The 16,596-nt window shown below is 41.7% G+C and overlaps 1 protein-coding gene across 1 annotated transcript in view; it reads left to right on the top strand.

The window, feature by feature from the left end:
* The window catches only part of LOC135215678 (cyclin-dependent kinase 9-like), a 211,780-nt gene that overhangs the window by 128,731 nt on the left and 66,453 nt on the right, over positions 1–16,596 (top strand). Inside the window, exon 4 of the mRNA XM_064250623.1 lies at positions 3,735–3,901. Coding sequence (XP_064106693.1) covers positions 3,735–3,901 — 167 coding nt within the window. The remainder of the gene's footprint in view (positions 1–3,734; positions 3,902–16,596) is intronic.

The following is a 16,596-nucleotide window of genomic DNA, read 5'->3' on the forward strand; positions in this document are numbered from 1 at the left end:
AGAAAATAACATATATTACTGGACCCAGGGTGTGGAAAATAAAAATAAAAAAAAAAAGAAAACGAAATAAGCGGTATGAGAAAAATAAAATGAATACATTAAAGAAAAATAGGCGGTCCCCGGGTTACGACGGGTCCAGCTTACGACGTTCCGAGGTTACGACGCTTTTTCTTAAATATTCATTGAAAAATCTGCCCTGGGTTACGACGCTTGTTCCGAGGTTACGACACTGACGCTTCCGACGCTGCGAGTTAACGACGCTTTTAAAAAACGCATACTATGATAAGAATCCTTTCTCTCTCTCTCTCTCTCTCTCTCTCCTCTCTCTCTCTCTCTCTTTGTATTTTTGTATTTTCTGACGAAAATAATCACTAATTAGTGTATTTTGATGTTTATTTTCATGACTAAATACATTTTTATAATACAAAAAGTATTTACTAATTTTCAAATATTAATTTTGATTAATACTGTATTAGTAAGTTTAATAAGTTGAAATTATATCACATAATAAAAATGAATAATGTTTTCTGCTCTCTCTCTCTCGCGTCAGCTCGTTCTCTCTCTCTCTCTCTACTACAAAGATGTATGTTTTTTTTTTGTAAATGATTTATTATTTATTTCATTAATATTATTTATACAGCAATAATATCATTCATTAAAGAAAATACCATAGTGAATTAGTAAGATTTTAGCTTATTATTTAAAAATTTTGGAAGAATGAAGGAAATCCCAGTCTCTCTCTCATTTACGGAGACTCGAGATTTTTTATGTACTTGTACTATTTGTTTTTTTAATACTTTCAAATAATAATCAATAATAATAATAATAATAATAATAATAATAATAATAATAACTGTAATTACAAAATTCATATGTGATAATATTTTAAAGAAATACAATACGTACTAATCTATCCATGTCACTTTTAATTAATGGTTAACTCTCTCTCTCTCTCTCTCTCTCTCTCTCGTCTCTCTCTCATCTCTCTCTCTCTCGTCTCTCTCTCTCTCTCTCTCTCTCTCTCTCTTTTTACCGAGATGAAAGAATTTTTATGGTACTAGTATGTAAAATATTTATTGATATTTCAGTTATTTAATAATAATAATAATGAATAATATAATAATAATAAAACTTTAATTACAAATTCATAATTGGTCGTATTTTAAAAGAGATGAAAATGACCTTTCCATTTCACTTGTAAGGATAATTTCCTTCTCTTTCTTACTGAGATGAGAATTTTTATGGTAGATGCATGTGTTTATTATATTTTCAAATCAATAATAATAATAATAAATAGAAGTAGTAATAATACGATAACTAATTTCAAAAGAAAATTCTTCCCTTTGTCTTTTTCTGTATCAATTTCCCTACCTCATAACTGCAGTGACACTCAGAGCTTAACAATGCCATACAATGGTCAACGAATTTAATGGTTTTATGTAATCTCTCTCTCTCTCTCTCTCTCTCTCTCTCTCTCTCTCTCTCTCTCTCTCTCTCTCTCTCTCTCTCTTGTATTGTAATGAAAATATACAGTAATTTATGAATACACAGTGTTGCACATGAAAAAAGTAAGTTAGTGATAATTTTAGAGATACGGCCCTAAGAAAAATTGCAAATTAGTGAAATTTTCCCTGTGGACATGTTTTCAAGAACGTCGTTCCGGCTTACGACGATTTTCGGGTTACGACGCGTCTTTAGAACGGAACCCCCGTCGTAACCCGGGGACTGCCTGTAACGCTTGTCCTGAAAACACGAAACAAAGAAAGGGACGTACACAAAAGAAAAACCCCGTGCCAGTGCACAAACACAAAATAAAATAAAATAACACAAGAATATATGTATAACCATCAAAAATATCTTCCAAAACACTGGGGGAGATAAATAAAAGCGCTATAACTAATCGGATCACAAGGTATGGAAGACCGCATGAAACCGAAACGATATGCAAAGGGAACGCTCTAATGGCGGCTTGGAGCCGACGCCTCATGAAGTGACACCTGCTAAAAACCTAAATAATAATGGCACGAAGGCCAGAAAGCACTCCCTAAATAGCGTAAACATTAAAACCAGTACTTAACTTGGATGCGGACGGAGATTGACGATCCATAACGAAGGAAAAAATCCAAAATAGCAAAAACACAAGAGAAAGAAAAAACGTGTGCGTATGGCTATCTGAAGGAATGACGCTACACACGCTACATACGCGGTCGTAGGTAGCAAGCCGTAGAACGGCTCCCCTTTTCTTGAGGGTTTTGATGTAGGAGAGGCTAATTGGAGTGGGTGCCGTGGTAGCGAGTTTCACTCGCCCCAGATCTATACCGACACCTTTTATATGAAGGTGAGCGAGCTGGAATATTCTGAATATTCTGGCAGGTCCAATTTAGCAGTTCTCTGGTATTTTAGCAATATCTTACCCTAGAAATAGTGCTGAAGGAACCTATTTCACGGAGCGACACGGCTGAGCCCAGAAATAACACTATAAATGTAATTACAAAATTCATATGTGAGTATTTTAAATACAATAATCTTTCCATTTCACTCTTTTAAATACTGTAAGGACAACTCTCTCTCTCTCTCTCTCTCTCTCTCTCTTGGCTGCAAGTGTTAGAAGTACGTATGTATACGTACTATACCTTTAAGGGTATTAATGTTTAGGATTACTTTGAAATTATATTGATACAGTCTCTAAGATTAATACATTAATATGATAATAATTTAAGGTAAATTTGATGTAGGATGTTACATAAGGTTTACATTTGGTGTTTCTCTCTCTCTCTCTCTGCTCTCTCATCTCTCTCGGTCCTCTCTCTCTCTCCCGGTTCTCTCTCTCTCTCTCTCTCTCTCTCTCTCTCTCTCACAGCAAAATAATTGATATACAGACAAGCATAATTGTTCAGTCCTTTCTTTCTCCCTTCTCTGGAATAAATATATGTATTTATGGGAGGGGAAATGAGTGTTGCCTATAGAAGTTCCTTTCAATATATTAATAACTCTCTCTCTCTCTCTCTCTCTCTCTGTTATTGGCTGTTTATATATTTCTAATGGTAAAATGTTTAAGATGACTTTGGAATGATATTAATAATACCAATGCAATGGTATCTTTGATGTAGGATGATACTTTAAGTATACATTTGGTATTTGAACTTTCAAGATAGGCAGATATGGGCATTTTTAGAGGGGAGTTCTAACTATTCGCGGGTTTGCACTATTTGCGGGGTCCCTGGTACACGTCCCTGCGAATACGGGGGAACACTGTATAAACTTTGGAAGGTTCAGCTGCTTCACTCATTTAGTGGCTGTTTAACCTGATTTTATGTCACAGTGACTCACAATATTATCACGCTTGGTGTACTTCTTAGACATGATTCTGATGGCCAAATATTAACAAAACAGGGAGTACTCACAAGCACAAAAACGATCGTCCATGTGCAAAAAAATTTTGCCCCGCCCCATCCACAACTTTCCCGCCCCTATTGTTCCATTAGAGTGGTGAAGGGGGGCTAAGTTGTTATGTAGCCAATTTGTCCTGGGTGATTTATTAACCTATAGAACGACACCTATACATAAGCAAAGCGCTCAATTCGATGTTGCACACATATAAAGTGTGCAATAACAACTGAGGGGTACTGTAGATTATCCTAACCTTGTCCTAGAACACATTTTATCAATAGATATAGGAAGAAATTTATTCTGGGTATGTACAAAGATTTGCATTAATCTAATTTTTATTTCAGCATCAGCCTACAACCGGTGGCATTCTACTTTCTACTTAGTATTTGATTTTTGTGAACATGACCTTGCAGGATTGCTGTCAAACTATAATGTAAAATTCAGCCTTGGTGAAATCAAGAAAGTAATGCAACAACTTTTAGAAGGCTTATTTTATATCCACAGTAGTAAGGTTAGTTGAGTTTTATTTGTTTTTACAATTTCCACAAAATATGTATTGCAGGTCATTTTCAACAACTTGCATGTCTCCCTTAACTATATGATGTTGTTAGAGGTTGTGATATTATATAATAGTTTGTTATAAATGAATGAATGTAGCAAAGATTCATTTATTATACAAACTGGCCCTATACATTATGAGTTACATACATTAAGTTTTTATATATTCAACTTACCTGTCAGATATATACATAGCTATTGACTCCGTCGCGCCGACAGAATTTCGAATTTCGCGCACACGCTACAGGTAGGTCAGGTGATCCACCGCGCCGCCGCTGTGGTGGCGGGAATAGGAACCCATTCCCGTTTTCCATCAGATTTTTTCTGTCGGCCATACTGGGGCAACATCGTTGTTGTATCGGTCCGGCTGGATTTCGTTTTTGGATACAATTGATCATCGTTTTGGACCCTTTGGTGACGTATTTGGATCGGTTGTAACTGGCATAAACGCTTTTGTTTTGTGGATCGTTATTTGGATTTTGGCTTGGAATTTTCATCATGATGTCTGATTCTTGAAGTGTGGTGAGAATGTGTTTGTGAATGAAGGGTGCAAGGTGAGAATGCCGAAAGCTTCGGTTGATCCTCAACACTGTATGTAAAAGATGCAGGAAGTATGAATGCTCCATGGATAACACTTGTCATGAATGTGAGAGTTTGAGTGCTGAAGGGTAGGAAGTCTCTAACTTCTTATTTAAGGAAATTAGAGAAAGACCGGTTAAGGAAGTCATCTTCCAAAACCAAGCCTAGCTCTCAATCTTCAAAGTTGGTTTTGGTGAGTAATATTGTACCCTCCTCTAACATTATGAACGCTCCTTGTAATATTTCAGGTCCTTCTCCGAATGCAGATCCTACGGACTCTGCTTCGGAGATAGCAAGCCTTAAAGCTGCGCTTTATGAAAATGGAGCGTAAAATGGCTGCCATAGAAGGTAAGTCAAAGTAGTGCTGTGGAAAGTGATGTGAATTTCCCCAGTGAAGTGGAGGAGGCGTCTGATTGGCTTCACAACGCTCCCAGGCCCAACCCAGGCCTAGACCTCTTTCAAGCTCCAAGCCCAGAGGAGAAGGAATGTCGAAAGCCTTACGGAGGTTTGGAGGATCCCCACCAGTCAGACGTCTCTTCGGCAGAAGCTGTAACGTCACAGACTGCCCGAGAACGCATTAGAAAAAGCGTTCTACGTTGAATGTTTTTCGTCATCGAGAATTCCTCACCTAAAAGAGGATGGAGATCAGCGGATCGTTCTCAGTCCCTTGAGAGGATCTGGGAAGAATCGGGCATAAACTCGAGTCCGGAACGTTTTTCGGAGGACTCCCCGACAGAGAATAAGAAAGCAAAGGTTTTGGCTTCTCCCGATAAGTTGTGGGGATGGAGAAAGAAGGTTTAGACCAGAGAGAAGAAACGACAAAGATATTAAAAGATATGCAAGAGTCTATTGCTTCTCTAGTCGGGGGTTCTTCAAGAGATCCTCCAAGAAGAAAGGATGTTAATCTTCCTGTGAAGAAGTCAAAAAACCCTTACTATCAACCTCCCAGAAAAGAAGATTCTTCTTCGGATGAAGGGTCTATTTTTCACAGACCCGCGAGTTCGGGGCGCGAGGCGCCAGCCAGGCGTGAAGCGCCAGCCGAGCGCGAAGCGCCAGCCAGGCGCGGAGCGCCAGTCAGCCGCAAAGAACTAACACGTAAGCGCAAGGCTCCAATCAGCGCGACGCGGCACCAGGCCCTATCCGATATCGCAAGGAGACGAACTAGGCGCGAGAAGCTGGCCAGGCGCGAGGAGCCAGCCGCGCGTGAGAATTCCTACAAGCATGAAGAGACAATCAGTGGCGCGAGGCGCCATCCAGGAGCGTAGCGCCAGCCAGACGAGAAGCGCCAGCCAGGCGCGATGCGCCAGACTGCTGAGAAGCGCCTACCAGGCGAGAAGCGCTAGCCAGGCGCGAGGCGCCAGCCGCGCGTGAGAATTCCTACAAGCATGAAGAGACAATCAGGCGCGAGGCGCCATCCAGGAGCGTAGCGCCAGCCAGGCGCGATGCGCCAGACTGCCGAGAAGCGCCTACCAGGCGAGAAGCCGCTAGCCAGGCGCGAGGCGCCAGGCGCCGCAAAGAGACATACAGGCGCGAAGTGCCAGCCAGACGCGACGCGATAGACGGCCGCGAAGCGCCAACCAGGCGAAGAACGCGAGGGTCGAGCGCGAGGCGCCAGCCGCGCAAGAAGGCAGGCTACAGCGAGGCGCGAAGCGCTAGCCGAGCGTGAGGCGCCAGCCGCGCGAGAAGATTCAACCAAGCGCGAAGCGCCAGTTCAGGCGCAAGGCGCCAGCTGATCATGAAGAGCGGCAAGAGCGAGAAGTTATAAGGGGTAATAGAAGATCTTTCATGTAATGGTCTTCGGATAGCGAGTCTCCTACAAGTAGAAACCCTAATGCAAGGAAGCAACCTGGTACATCGAAGGTTACGGTTTCAACCTCCATGTCTCAGGATGTTTTGGTGGATAAGAAAGGGAGAACTTCTAGATCTGTCAGTCTCTCTCCTTCTAGGAGTATTTCTCCTATAGGGAATATGTCTACGGACAAAGAATCTAATAAAAGAGCTCGCTCTCCTTCTAGGATGGAGTTGGATGAGGTGTCGAGGAAGAAAACCCCGAACAATGAGGGGGGTATCTAACTACAAAGTGTTAGCCTCTCTTCTCCTACAAGAATTTGGAGACTCTCTAAGCCCTGCAGCTCCTCCTTCCCCGAGATCTCTGTTCTCCAGTACGAAAGTTCCTAAATCGTCTTCGTATTTAAAAATGAAACCAGCCATATCAATGAAGAGGCTATTCAATCTTTAAATAATTGGATGAAGGTGAAGAAGGAAGCTCAGAAGACAGTTTTTTGCACTCCTCCATGTAAGCTCGGAGGTAGGAGGGGAATATGGTACAGGACAGAGGAAGCGATGGGGCTTATGCTTCCATCTTCCGCGGAGGCGGATTTTTCAAGCTGGTTGAAGCATCGAGAAGACATGCTTTGAATACAGCTAAAGCATATTGGAGGCATGTCAGAATTGGATCAACACCTCAAGGGACTTTTCCATGTACTAGAAGTTTTTAACTTCTTGGATTGGTCCCTTGGAGTTGCTGGCCAAGAAGGCAAATGAACCAGATGTGTTTTTAGAACCTGAAGTTTTACACCTTGCATTTTATCCTGTATGGATAAGGCGTTCAGGATGGATCGGAGAACTGTCATCTCATTTGGATTTGCAGGAGTAGTGAAGAAGAGATCATTATTTGGTTCATTTCTAACCAAAGCGGTTTCTCCTTCACAAAGGTCAGCCCTGTTATACGCTCCTCTCTCGGATCACCTTTTCCCTTCGCACTTGGTGAGAGATTTCAAAGTCTCTTGCTGAAAAGGCAACCCAAGACTTATTAGTACAATCCTCCAAGAAATCAAGACCAACAGTACCAGTAGCGAAGAAGACTAATCGTACTCCGGTAGTGCCCTTTCGGAGAGGTTTCCACCTCTCGTCCTCCAACGAAAAGGAAGACAGCAGAAAAGCGAGGAAGGTCCTCCTTTAAATCTTTCAAGAAAATCAAATTAGCAGCGAGGTCCTCCAAACATCTGTAGGGGCCAGGCTCCTAAACTTCGTAGGGGAAGGAAGATAAGGAAAGCCGACCCTTGACGCTAGCATCTTGGGGAAAGGTTACACTATACCTTTTCAGGACAGACCACCTTTGTCGAATTCCCCAAAGGAACTGTCGGCGAAGTACAAGGACCCTGTTCTGAGGGAGACACTTCTTCAGTTGGTGATAGGAATGAAGGACAAAGAGGCAATAGAAGAGGTTCAGGATCCTTCCTCTCCGGGGTTTTACAACCGCCTGTTTTAGTTTCCAAAGGCATCCGGGGGATGGAGGCCAGTCTTTGGACGTGAGCATTCTGAACAAATATGTGGAAAAGAAAAAGTTCTCGATGGAGACTTCTGCCTCGTACTTTCAGCCCTGCGAAGAGGAGACTGGATGGTCTCTCTAGACCTGCAGGATGCATATTTCCACGTTCCTATTCACCCGTCATCAAAGAAGTATCTCAGGTTTGTGATTCAAGGGAAAGTCTACCAGTTCAGGGCCTTGTGCTTCGGCCTCTCCACGGCTCCACAAGGTATTTACGTACCTGATGCGGAACGTAGCCAGATGGCTACACCTGGAAGGCATAAGCGTCTCTCTGTACCTAACGATTGGCTGATAAAGAGCAAAATCCCAGGAACAATGTTTGGAGGATCTGAAGAAAACATTAGAATTGACAAAGGAATTAGGACTTCTCGTGAATCTCGAGAAATCGCAGATGACCCCCAGTCAGGACATAGTCTATTTGGGGATTCAGATGAATTCTCGGGATTTTCGGGTTTTTCCGTCCCGCCCAAGAAAGGATTCTTCGGGGGATTCAGAAAAGTTACATCCTTCCTAAAGAAAGACAGGAGTTCAGCCAGGGAGTGGCTGAGCCTTCTAGGGACTCTTCTTCCCTGGAACAATTTGTATCCCTAGGAAGACTTCATCTAAGGGCCTCTAACAATTCTTCCTAAAGAGATCTGGACTTGGAAGAAGGGCCATCTGTCGGACACTTTTCCGGTAACATTAGAGGTGAAGAAACACCTAAAGTGGTGGCTGCTCCCACTCAAAGAGAACAAGGGAGTGTCCCCTAGAGGTTCGGAACCCAAACCAAATCTTGTTTCTTTCAGACGCTTCAGAAACGGGATGGGGAGCGACTCTAGGGGCAAGAGAAGTCTCTGGCAAATGGAAGAAAGAACAAAGAGATTGGCATATAAATGCCAAAGAACTATATGCAGTGTTTCTGGCATTAAATCTTCGAGTCAGAAGTAAGAAATCAAGTGATTCAAGTCAACGCAGACAACACCACGGCGTTGGCTTATATAAAAAAAACAGGGGGGGACGCACTCGTTTTCCCTATCGAGATAACGAAGGATCTGTTTTGTCATGGACGGAGGAGAGGGAATATTACCCTCCTGACCAGATTTGTGAAAGGGGAAAGAAATATCAGAGCAGACAGGCTCAGCAGGACGAAACAAGTTCTCCCCCACGGAGTGGACTCTGCACGAGCAAGTCTGCCAAAGTCTGTGGAACCTGTGGGGGAGGCCGCAGATAGATTTGTTTGCGACGTTCCCTGTCAAAGAGGATAGAGAACTTCTGCTCCTTAGTAGAAGACCACCCGAGAGCGATAGCGGTGGATGCCATGCTACTGGAGTGGTCGGGACTCGACGCTTACGCTTTCCCTCCATTCAAGTTGCTAGGAGTAGTGATGAAGAAGTTCGTAGCATCAACAGGGACGAGATTAACTCTCATCGCCCCGAGTTTTGGCCATCCCAAGATTGGTTCACAGAGGTACAGGAATGGACAGTAGACTATCCAAGATCTCTTCCAAACAGGATAAGATCTTCTCAGACAACCCCACTTCAAGAGGTTCCATCAAAACCTCCCCGCTCTCGCTCTGACTGCCTTTCGACTATCGAAAGTTTGGTCAGAGCAAGAGGCTTTTCAAGCAAGGCTTCGAAAGCAATTGCTAGAGCCCGGAGATCGTCTCCTATCCGGTCTATCAATCGAAGTGGGATGTATTTAGAAGATGGTGTAGGAAGAATAAAGCTGTCCTCCTCCGATACCTCTGTGACCAATATAGCAGATTTTCTGTTATTCCTGAGAGAGGAATCCAATCTGTCCGTAGCTACAATAAAGGGATACCGAAGTATGCTCTCAGCGGTATTTAGAAATAGAGGCTTAAACTTAGCAGAGGATAGAGATTTGCACGATCTCATAAGATCGTTCGAGACGTCAAAATCTATATTCCTCTACTCCGCCAAGTTGGAATCTGGATATTGTGCTCAAATTCCTTACATCGGAAAATTTGAACCTCCCGACCGTGCCTCGTTCAGGGATTGGACGAGAAAGTGTGTTTTTTCTCATAGCCTTAGCGACAGCTAAGAGAATAAGTGAAATCCATGGCCCTAGATTCTCGGGTGGGTTTTAAGAAAGACGCAGCCATCTGTTCTTTTCAAACTCTGTTTTTGGCAAAAATGAGAACCCTTCGAAACCATGGCCAAGGAGTTTTGAGGTGAAAAGTCTTTCAAACTTAATGGGAGACGAAATTGAAAGAACTTTATGCCCGGTTAGAGCTCTTAGGTTCTATCTTAAAAAGAAAGAAGAGTGAAAGCATGTAAACAAAGTCTATGGTGCGCAGTTCGGGACACGAAAAGACCAATGTCCAAGAAGTGCGCTAGCGTATTTTATTAGAAGTGTGATTATGGAAGCTCATAGCGATTGTGCAGAGGATTCCTTTAAATTATTACGAGTTAAAGCTCATGAGGTAAGAGCAGTGGCAACATCATTATCATTCCAAAAGAATATGTCCATGAAGGACATTATTAATGCGACCTATTGGAGATGCAACTCGTATTTGCATCCCACTATCTTAGAGATGTTAAAATTACCTACGACAAGTGCTTCTCTCTAGGTCCTTTTGTGTCTGCGGATACAGTGCTGGGACTGAGGACACATACCGATCCTTAAACTTTTATGAAAAGTCTAATACTTCCATACCATACTGGTGGGTTTTTTATGGGCTCTAACTTTCTTACCTGACGGCTAGTTGTTGCACAGGCGCCATGGCCTTGTTTAGGTAAGGAACTTTGAGTTTATCTTACAGGATAGGCTTGGATAAAAACGGTGTCTTTGATTACGGAGATCTCCACTATTTGAGGCAGTGTTTGTGTTTTACTATTGGTAAAATTGCTTGGTGTCGCACAGGCGGCCATAGCCCTTGCTAGTGAGGAACTAGAAATGTGCCTTTTAAACGGAGTAGGATTAAAGACATTGTCTAAATTCGTACAGGGACCTCTCCTTTTAAGACAGTATCAGGATTTTCTGCTGACAAGAGTGCTTGGGCTAGCACAGGCGGCGGCTTTTGGTGCTTTTGACAGTATGAGAATGTGCATAGGTCTTACAAGCGAGGGTAGTACAAATTGAAATTATATTTGTTTATTTTTATTTTTATTTATTTTTCATAAAGAATTAGGTGTAAAATATTGTGATTGAGTTTTTTGATTGTTTGCAAGGAGTCCGGGGATGTCTTCTTGCAATCTTAGATACAACATTTGGTTAGGTTAAGGTGATCAGGATCGGGATTGTGCTCCTTAGAAAAAAGGTTCTTGTCTATAGTGGATTGAAACCCTTTGACATAGCCCTTATAGGATCGGCCAAGTAAGTGGATAAGACCCCTTTGGCAAGACCTACAAGAACTCTTAGCAATAGATCAATATCTCGCTGAGGCTCTTGAGACTAAGCAGACTCCTGGCATTAACCATGAAGTCTTCAGTCTAAACAGGTAGGAACCAAGGTTTTATGTTATTAATACCTACAACGATTGTGTGTTTTCCTGTTAAAATCAGTTATTAGCTGTCTTTACCCTCCTCCAATGGTGTGAATCAGCTATGTATATATCTGACAGGTAAGTTGAATGTATAAAAAATGATATTGTTTATGATACAATATAAAGTTTTTATACATACTTACCAGGCAGATATATACAATTAAACTACCCACAGCCTCCCCTCAGGAGACAGATGGTGTAGAAAAAATCTGATGGAAAACGGGAATGGGTTCCTATTCCCGCCACCCAGCGGCGGCGCGGTGGATCACCTGACCTACCTGTAGCGTGTGCGCGAAATTCGAAATTCTGTCGGCGCGACGGAGTCAATAGCTATGTATATATCTGCCAGGTAATTATGTATAAAACTTTATTGTATCATAACAATATCATTTTAGTTCTTTTGATGCTTTTATTTAACTTTGCTATTTTTTGTATGCAACTTACCAAGAAATTACATAGCCAGAATTTTTAAAATTTGTGGTAGCGCTATTTTGGTTTAGCTAGGCAATTAATTACCCCTGCCCACCACCAGGGGACAGAGGAACCAACCCAGCGTGGAATTCAGTTGTTTCTGCCAGCTGGTGACTGTAACAGAGATTGGCAGCAGTGGAATTTTTGGATTTGTAGAACTTCCTGGTTGACTTTCTTGGTGATTTGGTGAAGTACTCTTGCATTTTGGTAGCCAATTCAATGCATATTAAGATATTTAGGACTTTAAATTACCGATTTGACTTATAAATCTAGACTTTGACTTTGGACTTCACTTTAGTACTGTGGAAATGTCTGATACGAGTTCTCAAAAGCATTAGGTATTGCAGGCTGCAATACAAGGTTGATTAAATCTCGCTATGACCTGCATTCCATATGCTCTTTGTGTAGTGACCAAGTTTGCAGCAAAGACTGCAATACAAGGTTGAATAAATCTTGCTACGACCTGCATTCCATTTGCTCTTCATGTGCTCTTCATGTAGTGGCCAATTTTGCTCTCCTCATTTAACCTGTAGGGAATGAAGGGAATGCAAACATTGGGATGAGAAGACTAGGAAGACTGACTAGTCATTTAGATAAATTAAGAGACGAAAAACGGCTTCTAGAGCTAGTGGTAAGTAGATCGTAGCTAGTTAGGCTGTTAATGCTGATGTCTATGTCTCTATCAGATTCTTCATCTGTTTCACCAATTCCTTTATCTCAGTGTATTCAACCCGATCCTAACCCTGGCTCTCTTTTTGCCGAACCTGATACCATTGCCAGCCTTGAATTGTGGGTAGATCAAAAGTTTTCCACAGTGTTACAGGCTAAGGAAAAATTAGGAGTGTTTGTGAAAATCTTAATGAGTAAAGTAGGTGATAAAGGTGAAGTGAATGCTAGTGCAAGCGCAGTGGAGGCGGTGGCTGTTCGTCCTGCTGATTCTCCTAGGTAAAGGTCCCTACCAAACTCTCCTGAACCTGGGAGGAGGTATACTGGTGGCCCAAGGTAGGTCAGAGGGGTCTGCCCACAGAGAGTCGTCCCCCTCAGTCGGTCCTGTTGAAGTATCCCAGGTCTCGACAAGGCACGGTTGAAAAAGCATCTCAAAGGAAGTGCAAAGTCTCTCCTCTGTGGTACAGTCAAACCCCCGTATTCACTTTCTCGAGATTTGCAGACTCACCTATTCGCAGATTTTCCTTTCGACCATATCTACCCATTATTCATAGGAAATTCGCCTATTCACAGGTTTTTCCGATGATAAACATTCACTAATTATTGTATTTTGATGTTATTTTCATGACTAAACACATTTTTATGTTTTTATTATACAAAAATAATTTACTAATTTTCAAATATTAATATTGACTAATACTGTATTAATAAGTTTAACAAGATTAAATGACAAAATTAATAAAAACCATTTTCTCTCTCTCTCTCTCTCTCTCTCTCTCTCTCTCTCTCTCTTACAGAGATGTATATTTTTTGTATGATAAATGATTTACTAATTTTCAAACATTATTACAGTGGTACCTCAAGATATGAAAGGCTCAACTTACGAAAAACTCGAGATACGAAAGCAAATACGAAAAATTTTATGGCTCTACATACGAAAATTGCTCAAGATACGAAAGGTTGTTGCTGTAAAGTCCGAGATTCGCCTGGACCACCGATAACAATTTTGAAACTCGCGCGCCGCCAACTGAGTAGACTCGCCACTATCCTCCTGCTCTCCCATTGGTTCCTGATGCCAGTCACCGCCATAAGATCCTTCTCACCTATTGGTCAGCATTCCTCCCATGACCTTCTTTGGTTACTTCACGGTATCGTACACACGCGGTATTCGTTCGTTCTAACGATTTCGTTTATTAACGTAAATTCAATAGTGATTTCGTTGTAGTATATTTATCGTGTTGTGTGAGAACTTTACTACTTACGTATACGTACTACATAACATAATTACGTACAGTACGTATATACGTAGTCATGGGTCCCAAGAAACTTGAAATTCACTGAAAGAAAACGATGCTCTCTTTGGAGACGAAGATGGAGATTATCAAGAAGTATGAAGCTGGTATGCGATTGAATGTGATCACCAAGGAATACGGCCGAAATCCTTCGACAATAGGCACCATCCTTAAGCAGAAGTATGTCATCAAAGCCAGCTACACCTTCCAAGGGCGTCACTATTTTGTCCAGCAAGAGGACCCACGTGCACGATGAAATGGAAAGGATTCTTCTAGTCTGGATAAAAGACAAAGACATCGCTGGCAATACGATAACAGAGACTGCAATCTGCCACAAGGCCAGCTCTATTTTCGGCGATTTGATTGCCCAGGCCAAAGACGACGGAGGAGAAGGGACATCAACGCCAACCCCAAAGTTCAAGGCTTTGCATGGGTGATTCGAGAAATTCTGTAAACGGACTGGCATCCATTCGGTGGTGCGGCATAGGGAGGCGGCCAGCTCGGAGACGAAAGTGGCCGAAGCCTTTAAAAAGATGTTCGACGAGATGATGATCAACGAAGGCTACAGTTCTCAGCAAGATTTCAACTGTGATGAGACTGGTCTGTTTTGGAAAGAAATGCCTCGTTGGACGTACATCACGCAGGAAGAGAAGAAGCATAAGCCTATGAAAGACAGTGAAGAAATTCTTGGAAGAAAAAGCGCCTCCCTCTGAAATGTCTGTGGGTGTTGGACAATGCCCCTGCACACCCTCCTGGCCTTGAGGAAGATATCCTAGCAGAGTATTCCTTCATCAAGGTTCTTTATCTTCTGCCTAACACCACCCCTCTCCTCCAGCCCATGGACCAGCAAATGATATCGAACTTCAAGAAGCTGTATATGAAACATCTTTTCAAGAGATGTTTCGACATCACCGATACCACAAACCTCACCTTGCATGAATTTTGGAAGGAGCATTTTGACATTGTGATATGCATCCGACTCATCGACCAAGCTTGGCAGGAGGTTTCAAGGCGAACCTTGAATTCCTCGTGGAGGAAAGTCTGGCCTGATGCCGTATCCGCCCGAGACTTCGAGGGATTCAACGTGGGCGAAGCTGGTGCTGCAGATTCAGGAACAGTTGACAATCCTGAAACTGTTTCGCAACCAGATCTCGACGAGATCGTTGCACTTGGCAAGTCCATGGGGCTGGTCGTTGACAAGGACGACATCAATGACCTTCTCGAGGAGCACCAAGAGGAGCTTACAACGGATGACCTGTTGGAGTTGGAGGCCATGCAACATAACGACGTTCAAGAGGAGTTCTCTAGCAGCGGCGAGGAGGAGGACAACAACTCTATGACAACGGCAGAAATTAAGGATGCTCTAGCTGCTTTTCATAAGGTGCAATCATTCATACAAAAGAGACACCCCGAAAAGGCTTACACAGGTCGTATGCTTGCACAGTTTGATGACGTTTGCCTGAGTTGTTTCAGGAACATTGTCAAAAGGAGACAGAAGCAATCTCCCTTTGATAGTTATTTTTTAAAGAGGCCTTTAGTAGGAGTAGTAGTAAGCAAAAAGGAAGAACCAAGTGATACTAAAAAACAGAAAGTTGAAAATGGTGAAGAATTTGAAATTTTGTATAAAAAAGCATGTATAAAAAAGTAAAAAAAATGTAAAAATAAAAAAAAGAAAAAATAATTTAATTTTAAGTTTTTTGTAAAGTTAAGTGTTACAGTTTTGTTAATGTGTTTTGTAAAGTTTAGTTTATGTTTTCCTTACATTTTTTATGTGTTTCCTAAAGTTAAGTGTACGTACGTATCTGCTGTTTGACCTCCTCCTCTGTTGCCACTTTCGGAGATAGCCTCACTCGAAAGGTAAGCTTCTACATTTTACTACATACGTGCGTATGTATGTACAGTATTTCTTGTATACTATGTACACTAATACACTTTATTTACAGGTATATTAGCAGTATGTATTAAGTTAGGTATTGAATGGTCCAAATTGTTGTAGTATTTCATTGTTTATAGGTCAATTTAGCTTTATTATGAAATTTACTGGGGTGTTTTTGGAGGGCTTGGAACAGATTAGCCATTTTACATCTTAAATGCGGTCCAAGATACGAAAAGCTCATGATACGAAGGCTGCCTTGGAACGGATTAATTTTGTATCTCGAGGTACCACTGTACTAATGTAAACAGCAATAATATAAATTCATAAAAGAAAATTCTATAGTGAATCAGTGAGATTTTAGTTCATAAATTAAAAAATTATATATAAAAATGAGGGAAAATCCATTGTACCCGCATCTTCCTTTTTAGATCTAGGTACTAAGCTGAGGTCCAGAGCTGTCAAATATGTCAAGTAATGTGATGACAGGAGGGGGAATATGTTGCCAACTAATGTTTATGTAATTCTCTCTCTCTCTCTCTCTCTCTCTCTCTCTCTCTCTCTCTCTCTCTCTCTCTCTACTACTGAGATGAGAGAATTTTTATGGTACATGTATGTATAGTGTGTTTATTAATATTTTCAAATAATAATACTAATAATAATAATGATGAACCAAACAAAAACTTCTTTCAGTTTTCTTCTGAAGATTGAAAAAGAAACCCACCAAAATCACTTTGTAACTTGTTTACATTCTAAGTATTTACATTTAGTTTTTACTCCACCACACTCGAGTACTTTCAGGCCCTTCTGTGGCCCATTCTCAAGAGATGTTTGGGATGTTAGCCTGCTGGTCCTTGACCCAGGCTAACATCCCCAAACATCTCTTGAGAATGGGCACAGAAGGGCCTGAAAGTACTCGAGTGTGGAGTAAAACTAAATGTAAATACTTAGA

The sequence above is a fragment of the Macrobrachium nipponense genome, chromosome 5, assembly GCF_015104395.2.
Source record: "Macrobrachium nipponense isolate FS-2020 chromosome 5, ASM1510439v2, whole genome shotgun sequence".
NCBI lineage: Eukaryota > Metazoa > Arthropoda > Malacostraca > Decapoda > Palaemonidae > Macrobrachium > Macrobrachium nipponense.